We start from the raw sequence: 12,786 nt of genomic DNA on the forward strand, positions 1-12,786 counted from the left end.
AGATGACTCTTATCACATTAATTCACCATAAATTCATAGTACAATTATACCCTTACGATGACGACTAATATCCTCCATAACTGTATATCACAAAACATGTAGTCAGAAAATCACGTAAGAACATGCTGTCGTCCAATAAACAAGCCTTACTTCCATTAAATTCATCTCGATGATTAAATATACCATTCAGAATCATATATCTCTACTCACGTACTCCTAATTAATCCATGATCTTATTCCAGATTTAACATTCTGATGACGTACAATTGCCACGAGGTACGAATGCAAGTCCAAACATTACCGAAATATCGAAAAATATAGGGAAACTATTATCTCAATAAATTCCTAAGACATAGATTAACTCACTAATGCAGTAAAATTCATTAAATAAGAAAGGATGGTTATGATAACACATGGATAAACTTCCAATGATCCATCATTTCAGAACTCTGTAACATATGGTTAGGAATATGACTCAAATATACGAACAAAACTTCATGTCTTAACTCGAACATTTGGGAACAATTAAATGAAAGAACAGAAGAAATAAATCAACTACGAGACCACACCAAAAGAATAGAGAAATAAATAAATTGATACAAAGAACAGATATAAATAAAGACTTTGTCGACTTAACTTATACTGTAGGCTTCATGTTGAGCTCCGGATGTCCTCAACTGAACCGTCTAGGGTTGAAATCCCTGCATTTCTCCTCCGTTGGCGATGGTCTACAGATTTAGAAGTTCATCATGAAATATGAGTAGAATCTAGTATGAAATCCCATCTCCTTGCGATGTAGGCTATTGAGGTCTTCTTGAACTCCACACTTCCAGATGATTTTGCTGAAACTTGTACAGAATAAATTAGAGCAAGTTCTATGCACAATCCTATGAATTATCATTGAAAAACACGTACTTATGATTATTTATCTGCATCCATTCGACGTCTGTTGGTCGAGTACACTTAATCGTGGTAGTAGAGACTGGCACAATTTTCCAAGTATAGGGTTAACGCTGGATATGCGTCCTCACTGTCCCTGGTGACGACTGAATCTCGAATGACATTTTCCCTCTGTGTGTAGCGACGTTCTCGTTGACCATTGTACTATGCATAGACGGAGAATAAATGAAATGAGAATGAGCACTCGTATGACTTCCTTTAAGTAGTACCATACCCCACTGCTCGTAGGAAGTAAAAGTCGGTTCAAGTACTGAATTCTTGTCAGCTCCTTTAATTCATATTACTTTCCACCAGCACACCATTCAGAATCAAACATAAATTCAATTTCTAATTATTGTAGTTTACACATGATCATTATCAGACACATTCGTAAGTACAAATATCATGCAGTCGATGTTACTAATATTATTTTCTTTACATTTAATCAGGTACAACTGTACGTGAACATATTCCAGCTATTTCTTTCTCTCCGCTTCTTTTTTTATTTTTTTATTTTCTGATCCAACTAGTTAGCTCCCCTTTACTTTTGAAACCTGTCGCTGCCTCGCTCAGGGAACGAGCAGGTGCGGTGCCGACAAAAAGAATCAGACTCTCGTCACCCTACCCTACATTCAGCCACTTGCTAAGAAGCATACGGTCACAATATACAGCAGTAAAATGTGTAAAATCATCAGTAAATGTTACAAAATATTCATATCCATACAAAATATTCGTATCCATCTCATGTTAAAGGTTTAATTGGACCACATACATCAGTATGAACAAGCTCTGAGGGTTTCTTTTACTTTTCTCTTTTACCACTAAATGGTTGTATTCAAGAATGCAATTCTCACAATTATAATTTTCAAATTTAACATCTTGTAAGTTACTTAATCCATTAACTAGATCTTTCTTTGCTAAAGTACTTACATTCTTGTCATTCAAGTGACCTAACCTTCTATGCCATAACTCTAATTCTTCATTAACTTTACAGTTTTTCAAAGAATTACCATAGCTAGCATTAGACTTTTCAACTTTCATCTTAACTCTGTACAGTGAACCATCTTTCTGTCCTGAAAGTATTAATCTATTCTAACCGGTCACCACCCTCTAGGACCCCGGTAACATCCTAGCGGTGATGAGGTTAATAACCTTACCCACCAGTTGAGGGAAAAGGAGATAGGAAAAGAGAGAGAGAGAGGGGGAGAAAGAGAGAGAGAGAGAGAGAGAGAGAGAGAGAGAGAGAGAGACTGGTATGAAGGTTGCTATTGTGTCCGCCCCAAGAGGGTAGATTAAGCGAACACAAGAGAGAACAAGGGCGAAAAAGAAGCAACAAGTCACAGTACATCAAAAAAATTCAAGGATAAAAACGGCACCAGCCAACAACATGATACTAAAATTACCCAAAAGGAAGAAAAGAGAGACACCCAAAACGTGGAGGAAAAGCGACTTAAGGTCCGTGGACAACCAAACAAAGAAATAGTTGCAGCGCTGCACCAAATGTGGTAAATGAAAACCAACTTTTAAGTGATATGAAAGAAAACTTTAATAGACTTTTAAATGAGAGGTAACATTTCAAGATAATATCAGGAGTGGACCTAGGTTCATTATTAATTCAGATAATATCTTGAACCATATTGTTTAAAAGAATGTAAATACTCGATTAACAATAATTGGATTAACCTGCAAGAAATTAATATGATTAATAAATAAATACCCAATGAGGCAGCTTTAAATAAGAAAATGCAGACTTCATTTAACAAAATAAAGGAACTAAATCGTAAAAATCAACAAGAAAAAAAAACAACAGTGACCTCCATACCTTCAAACAAGATAATTAAATATTGATTTAAATGTGATCGATCACGCGTTTAAGAAAAGAAAACAAACCATGTTTAGTAAACAAACCGTAGTTCCATGACCTTTAGGCCGGTTGCCTTTTAACTTTACCACAATTCGTTCCAATTTCTACCAAGGGCAATTTCCAAGGGCACACGAAAATAAAGGAAGAAGTTACACATTTCGCCCAGCCAAAGAACGAGACGAAACGACCAAAGGTAGGCCGAAATAAATCACTTTATATGAAAGAAATGCCAACGATACCAGGCAACAAAAATATATTCAACCCAGAAGCACACACCAACAACAATCGCAGTAAAACAAAAGCCACAACAATTACCCAAACACACGTTGCCATAGTAACGGACAAGCAAAGCACGGTCTACAAATGAGAAGAAAACCAACGGTTTTAAATCAAAAATAAAACAGAGATCCCAGAAACAATGCAAAAAGAACAAAGGAGAAATAAATCCCAGAAGGCAAGGAACCCGAAGGAAAGCTAACCCCGCTACCTTGGAAACTGCGCCTTGGTTCACACCTTATTGTACAATCAAGTGCAAAAAAAAACTTTACAGAATTTTACGATAAACATACTAATTTTTTCCACCGTGCGAACTGCATTCTAAATTGATTAATTGCCGAAACCGTTTCCTAAGGTTCACAGACGCACACGATATCCAGCACAATTTTCGAAGAGGAAGTCTTAATCCAAATATTATTATTATTATCATTACAGTATCTTGAAGTACGCCGAAACACATAAATCCTCTTGCTTCCCCAGAATTACTTTAATCCAAAACAGTTACATACCTTTGAGTCCAGAAAAATTGAGAAGTTCAAACCTTGGCCATTGTTATTGAAGACCGGCAACCACGAGGCCGTGAACTAAAGTTGTTCACCAAGGATCCTGGAGGATTATCGTAGCAAAAACATAATCCAATGAAACAGTAGGAGGCCAGCAACTAATAGAATAAGGGATAATCCCTCTTAAGTTGGTTTCATGGGGGTTTCAGCACCACCACTCGCCGCATAGCGGAACACTCACATACACGTCTATCCATGGCGGCTACAGCACGCCGACTTCCTCGGAAGTAGTTGCTAGGGGTCAACACTAGACTCGCCTCGCCACTCGCTCACGCGCAGTAGGCGCAGACCAAAACTCCGTTCAACAGCGCGCGGCATATCATAACAAAGGAGCTATTGGCGAAAGCCGATTGACATAGAATTTCCAAATGGCAACACACATGCCAGTTCGAAAAGGTTATGGGGGGGGGTCACAAACTACTTAATACTGTCTCACTATTATTCAAGAAAGTTTTGACACTACTCCTATGAAATATCACTTTGCAACCAACCTGCTCCAACTTTGATACTGGCAATAGATTTTTTTTGAGTTCTGGTACATAATACACATTTTAAATATTACAAGGAACAATTGTGCCATTTACATACATACTAGCTTGAATATTCCCTATACCAGTTGCCTCAATGTTTATGCCATTTTTGGCTACGGTTATCTTCTTTGGAAATCTTAATTTCACATAGGTATCAAATGCTTCTAATTCAGACACACAATTATTGGAACAACTTGAATCGACACACCAAACAAGATCACTATCGGTATTAACTTGCTTAAATCGTCTACATTACACTCAATGTTATCAAGTTACATGAGTTTAAACTTTATCCTCACTTTCACTTTGAACTTAATTTTCATCTTCTGCATAAAATGTCACCTTGCCAGCTTCTTCAGTGTTTAAATTATTTCCCCTGCTGTCCATTTTCCACGAAGTATTTCCACGGCTCGTGGAAACTGGAGTACGAGAATGTGCTCGACCATGTCCTCTTGACCTTGAAGATCCTCTTCCTCTGTCTGGAGTGAACTTTCCTTTTCCTCTGTAGAAGCTTCTAGATGAAGAATTGGAATGTTCTTTACACTGATATTGTTTATGGCCTGGTTTACCACATCGAAAGCACAGAAAAATGTGATCACTTTTGGTAAGAGAATTATGAAGTTTCTTCTGTTTTTTCTTCTCCTAACAGATGATTTTTCACAAAGTCTAATGTTAAGTTTGGTTGAGTTTCAAGAGTTTTCACCACTGAATCATAACTACGAGACATTGAAACTAACAGATAATTTATTTTGTCATGCTCAGATAACTCACTATCAGCATCCTTCAGTTGTGAGAAATAGTCCTCCAATTTCATAATATGTTCTACTAATGAATTAAAACCGTCATGTGTACTTTCATTCAAAAGTCCCCTCAAATATAGACAACTTCTTGCCCTTTTACTTCTAAAATTATCTTCTAAACTCTTGAACATTGCCTAAGCTGAAAATTAAGATGACAATTACTTACACCAGCAATAAGTAACGCCTGGGCTTTTGTTTCCATACCAGAATTTTCTGTTTTTGTAGCAAAATCAGCAACTTTGATAGCTTCTAACACTTGAGTTTGATGTAATTACACTTTTCATTCTAAATGACCAGTTCCCAAAATCTGCACCCGATAACTGCTGAATGTGATACATTCCATTCATCGCCATTGTCTCTGGTTAACCTTCACTATTTATGCAAGCACACCAAAAAACAACTCTCTGGAACTTTCTGGACCTTGCAGCTCTGTATCTCTGATCTTCTGGAAGCTTCTGGGTACTTCTGGAACACTCTGGATATTTCAGTAGCAGACTGGCGATCTGGATCATACAGGGCAGACTGGCAGTCTGGGCCCATAACCTTGTAGGCAAACTATCGGGCTATATGAGGAGTTAGTTTAGTAAAAATACTGGTTTATTCAACATCACAAGCCATACTATACATATGTACAAGTTTTACAGTAGGGTTGACAGAGATACTAGGGCACAGGCAGGTGTACTGCTCATGGTGCACAAAAGATTAAGATCAAGAATTGATATGAGGATTGGGGCAAAAGTCATGGCAACTATTTTTTTTTTTTCTTGTAGATACGTGAACGGATCACAAACGTATGTGTCGTGTCCGTACAGTAGCACGGTGGATAGGAAAGTTTCAGCAAGGACGTGTGTCAACCAGTGATGAGCAATGTTCGGGACAACCTGTAGTGCGGACCAATGTGGCATGTGCCGTCATCGAGCAGGTCCTGGATGAAGACAGATGATGGACGCTACTGGAGTTAGAGAGGGCAAGTGGCATATAGAAACGCACTGTCCACAGGATATTATTGCATAATGAGCTGCAACTGCGCAAAATTGCATCGCGGTGGGTACCGCATGCACTGACGGAAGTTCAAAGGTGGGTGCGCTATGCAATATGCTCCGACCACCTTGCACGCTGGCAACAGGACGGCGATCAATTCTTGTCATGAATAATCGCCATCCATGAATTTTGGGCTAGGGCATACGAACCAGAACTGCAACGTCAGTCCGCGGAGTGGCGACATGCTGGATCACCAAGGAGGCAGAAAGTCCGTCAGAATCCTTCCCCAGTCGAATTGATTGTGATCGTCACGTACGACGTCAGGGGTGTCATTGTTTGCCACTTTGTTCTACATGGCAAAACAGTGACTGCACAGTACTACAGGGACTTCCTGGTGCGAAAGGTACGACGTGGCATTCGGGAGAAACGTCCAGATCTTGTGGACAGTGCAATAATCCTGCACGACAATGCGAAACCACATAAAGCAGAGTGTGTAGGGCAGGTACTGCGACGTTGGGGATGGGAAGAATTGGAGCACCCACCGTACTCTCTGGACATTTCGCCCTGCGACTTTGATCTCATTAGAAAGATTAAGGAACCACTACGTGGTAAGCAGTTTGCAACACGAGAGGACATTGCTAATGCTGTGCGCCAACAGGTGACACAATTCACACATGGTGCAGCAAATGCTGAGGCAGATGGTATTCAGCACCTCCCACATCGTTGGCAGCATGTGGTGTCAGTAGCAGGGGACTACTTTGAGCTTAGGCACAGGTTTGTCATGTCAACTTTATGTGTACTGTGTTGTCATTCTTTTGCACTGGGAATGCCATATTGCCCTGTATACTACCGTAATAAATTAGTATGTTAGGATATTTCAGTGCTGTTCATTGTCCACACATCACATGGCCCAATACTTGGAAGGAAAATGATGATGATGATATGGAATGAAGTTCATACCGTGCATTGGCTAAATTTAACGAGAAGAGACCGAGGTATGACTATATGACAAGCAGATTAGAGAAGATGTAGGATGCAGTAGTTGTATAGAAAAAAAAAAGGTTAGCACAGGATAGGCTGGCATGGAAAGTTGCATTAAACTAGTCTATGGACTGATGACACAAATAACATAGTTATTATTATACAATCTTCCTGCAACAGCTGCAGGTTGCCCAAGGACAAAGAGTACCTTAACAACAATAATGGACATACAGTAGATAATGTGATCGTATGATATTAAGTGTAGGCAATCGAGTGAGGCACGTCAAACATTTGAGGTACGCAAGCATGGTTCTTGAAGATCACGATGGACTTCTTGAGTGTGGTAATCGCAATGTTTTAGACGAAATCTCTATTCGGCCCAAAGGTGTTGCAGAAGTCGACAAAAAATGTAGGTATGGTTCCTTGAGCACCTAGCATCAAGCTGATTACAGAGATGGATGTGAATAGGAACACACAAAAGGATAAAAATAATAACAGGTCAGGCATTGGTAGGAAAGCAGAAGAAAGGAAGACGAGAACAAACATGTAGACATAAAAGGACAAGAACAATCTGTCTTCCATACATTATAATCTGCAATTAGATAGGGTCTTCAGAAGTGCCAGCTATTACAGATTGTCCATAATTGTTACGGATTTTACTTCACAATTACTGTCAAAGGGGAAATTATTATAGAAAAGCTGGCATTATCATGAAAAATAATTTTCTACGGAAAATGAAAGAAAAGGAAAAATGTTCAGTCCTTTCGAGCCTTTCTCCTAAATCGCCCTCGTTTCATTGCTTGTGAGTTGGCAACGATACTTATTCGATCGTGACTTACTTTTGCTACCCATAAGCGTTGTAAAATTCATTGTGAACCGAGGAGCTCAGGTGCTGCTCTTCTCCACTATAAATCCTTCAGTAATGTTGTACTTTTTGTTTTAAGTGTACCTGACAGTTGACAGAAGTGAGGCCTACATTAAGCACATCTGCACTGGAATCGCTTGTGGTTCAGAAGACGAAAATATCATCACAGTGGGAAGGATGCTTCAAGAAAAACTATGCTGAAACATAGCTGCTGCTTGAGAAACAAGCTACAAGGAATGTTTTATCACTGAACTGACAGGTTGTGTGCAAATGTTATTGTGTAATTTGATATACTTTTGAATAGATTGCTAGAGGGAAGGGTTAAAGGGGTGGTGGTATTGAGAAGGAAGGAGCATGCTTTGGACTTGACTCGAAATTTTTCTTGGGGGCTTGTAGGCCTAAGGTAGAAGTTGTAAGGCTGTTCATTAAAACTACTGTAGTAGTCCCGTGCTGCTCTGCAGCATTCCTTATAAATAGGTCAGATAACTCATGTTGATATGCCTGTCGCAGTCATATTGTTTTGCCTGCCCTTTTCAATATTTTTATGAACATTTAATACCAGTACATAACTGATTCATTCATATTTTAGTTTATAACACTTCTTTCCATACAATATTCTCTGTGCTTAGACCATTCGGCCGTATCTGGATCTTGACGTATTCAAGCGATCTTGCCCGAGATTGTGCACCCCTTTTACCCTTACCTCTAGCAATCTGTTGCTATGTACAATTGGCCGTGGCTGAATACTGGTTCGGGTAAGTAGACTACCCAATTTTTCAAGTGTTTGTCTCTGTATTTTATTAGTGGTCATTCAGAAGGCTACTCGACTTGATACCTTCCTGTCTGTACGTAGACTTTCTCTTAGCAGCATGTATATTATTAGGAACGTTCTGCCATCTACTGAGTATATTCAGAGCTGGGGAAGATCAGAGAATCAGAGTATCTAGCAGAGAATAGTATTCTTCCAACACCAGAAGGAGTGTATACTCCCTGGCTTGACAGATAGTAATCATTAATGAAGGTGTTAGTCGCTTAATAATCTGCTAAGTACAGAATGTATTGCGGGTTAGGGTAAGTATTCGCCTGCAATTATTGGGGTGATCATTTCATGATTTGATCTTGAAAATATATATTTCCGTTGACTTTTCAAGGAATGCAAGATTTTCCCGTACTACTGAAACGATTTGGAAGATTTTGGTACAAACTGCACCCTTTAACTCTCTTTGGTTTAAGAGCTTGAGTTTTGTGAAGCATACATGTTGGCGTTTTGTATATATAGATTATAACTTGTGTGGATACCAGTGATCTGTTTCTTAAGTGACACGCCAGTACTTCTAATTTTGGAAAAATATTCCTTCGGCATTTCTACACTTGACCACCATTATTCAGTATGTTTCTTATAACGTCATTTATGCCTAATAATCGTGACAACTAATCATTATTTTCTAAGAAATAATATAACTATAACATTGCTTTTCTTTCAGACTGGAAGTGGCAAGACTTACTCCATGGGTACTGGTTTCGATGTAGACTTGCAGCCAGAACAAGTAGGCATTATTCCACGAGCAATACATCATCTTTTTGATGGAATCCAAAAGAGAACAGAGAAGGCCAAGGAGTCTGGTGAAGCTCATCCTGAGTTCAAAATTTCAGCTCAATTTATGGAGCTGTATAATGAAGACATAATAGATCTCCTGGAGCCACCACGAGAATCTGAAAAGGTATACAATTAAATTTACTTCTTAGTTCCTTATTTTATTAGATTGGTTGATAATTAGAAATTGGAGGGAGTATTGTTTTAACATATCTGAGCATAGATAATCTACGACTGGGCGAGTTGGCCGTGCGCCTAGATGCGCGCGGCTGTGAGCTTGCATCCGGGAGATAGTAGGTTCAAATCCCACTATCGGCAGCCCTGAAAATGGTTTTCCGTGGTTTCCCGTTTTCACTCCAGGCAAATGCTGGGGCTGTACCTTAATTAAGGCCACGGCCGCTTCCACCCAACTCCTAGGCCTTTCCTATCCCATCATCGCCATAAGTCCTATCTGTGTCGGTGCAATGTAAAGCCCCTAGCAAAAAAACAAAAAAACAAAAAAAAAAAAGATAATCAACGTTTGAAGTGGAGTTAGAAAGTAATGCAAATATAAAAGCACTGTTGGTATGGTTTAATGAAACATCTATAATATTCCTCTGTTCGCAATTATCTGCATAAGTAGAGATGTTTTTATTTCTTTTTAATTTCTTTGAATTTTTAAAGGTTGAAATAGAGTAGGCTACTGTATGTAGAGGAAATTTTATTGTATGAAGAGAGGACAGGAAGTGTTTTAGACTGTATGTACATAAAGCAAACGCTCGTGAAATGCACTAAAAGTTGTTCTGGTATAACTTGTGAAGGAGGAATGTCTGAAAGTCAATGTGCAACTTGGATTTTGAGCCATTCTGAATGCAGTAAAGTAAAATGTGCAATTTGTTTGCTGACCAGTGTTTCACGTATTACTACATACTGATTTGATGCAAGGATGGCCAAAGATTTTGAAGGTATGAAAAAGGAAATGCAGTTTTTTATAGATCACAATCCATTTACTGCTTCAAGTGATTTAAGGAATATTTTTAACACAAAGTTACTGCACTGGTGGTGTCATACCCTGTTAATGCATGAACAAAAAGGAAAGTTTTGCAAGCTTCCTCTCTAGTAGATAGTTATATGGGTTGAATGTGATGAACTTCATCTGATTGTATGGCAGACTGCATTAAACTGTTTTTAGAAGAATGATGTATAGCAGTAGGATTAAAATATCAGTATCATCAGCTATTATAGTGATATGTTTTTCCTGGGCTTTGTTTAAAGCTTCTTTGATGGTTAGTGTGTCTGCATCACCTTCTGCATGAATGACGGAATGACCTCATCCTTCAAAGTAACTTCCCAGTATATTGTTGATTGTAGAGTTAAAAGGAAATTTGTTTTTCTTGATGATAACAGGCAAATTTTCATCAAAGACTACGATGGACGACTTGCTTCATGCACAAACTATGCTTCACGGCTGCTTCCTTCCCGCTCCTAGGCCTTTCCTATCCCATCGTCGCTATAAGAATTATCCGTGTCGGAGCAATGTAAAACGAATTGTAAAAAAAAAAATTTCTGTATGGTGAGTCTCACGAGTAGTAACAACCCCTTTCCTCAATACTTTCATGGTTACTGCTTGGTCTGATTTCAATAAAGTTTCATCTTTTAAGTTTGCCGGTAAGTTTGTATTGCATGTTTCTTCCAATGTTGGTATTTTCTGCAGTGATTTTGTTTTCATTATCTGTAATTCCATTTAAAATATTCCATAAATCACTTGAAGTAAAAGCAATAAATGTATTGTGATCTGTAAAAAAAATTGCATTACTTTTTCCATATTTTTGAAATCTCTGGCCATCCTGTGTTCATTAAATCAGAATGTTATTCACTACCAATAAGTGAAACATTGATCAGCAAACTCATTGCACATATTGCTTCAGTGCATTTAGAATGGCTCAAAATCCAAGTTGCACATTGACTTCGTCATTCCTCCTCCATGAATTATACCAGAATGACTTTTAGTGCATTTCATGAGCTTTTGCTCAATGCATAAATCAATCCATACACCAGACCACTTCCCGTCCTTTCTTCATACATTAACATGGCCTTTATTCAGCATTTTGTAGAGTTCTGGATTCATTGTATTTAGTTCCTCCGTTTGTTGAAGGTATATTCTTGCACATTTAACATAATTACTATGACCTAAAATTGCAGAAACTGGTAGCATGCCTGTAAGTGCATTTCAACATTTCCTGTCACTCAGGGTCATGTAGGTATACTTTTTTCATAATTTTCCCTCTGTACTTCATCTTTGCAAACATTTTACATTTATAAACCAACTAGCTGTTACCCGTGGCTTTACTCGCGTTAATTTCGTACTTTGATAGTGCAGTATGGAGGAACGATTACTTTTAAGTTATCTGAAAATCCCTAAAGTATAAAAACTTGCCGAAAAATTTAGTTCCTTTTACCCCAGAACATCTTCGTAAACCAAGTTTGTGGTATTGCCTTTTGGTGCTAAGATAACCAGGCTACTGGCAGAGCTAACTCTGGAATACGCAGCAGAACTGTACATGGAGAAACAGCCGTCTCTCGAGGAGGGAGGGGTGGGGGAGAGAGAGAGAGAGAGAGAGAGAGAGAGAGAGATATCATCATCAGTGTCCTGCTCCAGTCACCTGGGTGTAGTTTTTGAGATACAAGTATCCTCATAAAAATAATTCAATTCATTTTTCACTTCTTTTAACCCCCATTAAGTGGTCTTTCTGAAAACAAAAAATACATGTTTCTTTAGTTTTGAAGGAATTCATTTGAATTCAAGTGAAGTCTTAGTTTTCTGGAAAGTTCTGAGGGCAAGTTCCACGATGGCGCAGAGGGAATCGTCCAATATGTCCAATATAGACTTGACGAATTGAGAAAGCTGGACTTGTTCTATGTAGCTTAAGCAAATGCTGTGTTTAAAGGAAGTCTCAATTCAGTTGGAACCCAAAGAACCTGAAGAACAAAATTAGAATTAACTCAGAAAATCTGATTGAGAAATTACTAAGGGTGTGTGTGTGTGTGTGTGTGTGTGTGTGTGTGTGTGTGTGTGTGTGTGTGTGTGTGTGTGTGTGTGTGTGTGTGTGTGTGTGTGTGAAATAATGAGTACTCACCTTGCACTTGTTTTGAATGAGCTATTGGAAGGAGTGCAACAGACAGAGTGAGCGTCACGCAGCGTAGATCAGCAAGAGAGGTTCTTTGGGTTCCGACTGAATTGAGACTTCCTTTAAACACAGCATTTGCTTAAGCTACATAGAACAAGTCCAGCTTTCTCAATTTGTCAAGTCTATATTGGACAATTCCCTCTGCCCCATCGTGGAACTTGCCCTCAGAACTTTCCAGAAAACTAAGACTTCACTTGAATTCAAATGTGCAACACGAGTCCAACCA

At 38.7% G+C, this 12,786-nt stretch overlaps 1 protein-coding gene across 2 annotated transcripts in view; it reads left to right on the forward strand.

Annotated features, from left to right (window-relative positions):
- Nucleotides 1-12,786, forward strand: part of Klp31E (kinesin-like protein 31E) — a 580,309-nt gene that overhangs the window by 205,096 nt on the left and 362,427 nt on the right. For both annotated transcript variants that reach the window (XM_067145074.2, XM_067145075.2), the window contains exon 3: nt 9,284-9,520. In XM_067145074.2, the coding sequence (XP_067001175.2) occupies nt 9,284-9,520 (237 nt within the window). The remainder of the gene's footprint in view (nt 1-9,283; nt 9,521-12,786) is intronic.

The sequence above is a fragment of the Anabrus simplex genome, chromosome 4 (assembly GCF_040414725.1).
Source record: "Anabrus simplex isolate iqAnaSimp1 chromosome 4, ASM4041472v1, whole genome shotgun sequence".
In the NCBI taxonomy this organism is placed as follows: Eukaryota; Metazoa; Arthropoda; class Insecta; order Orthoptera; family Tettigoniidae; genus Anabrus; species Anabrus simplex.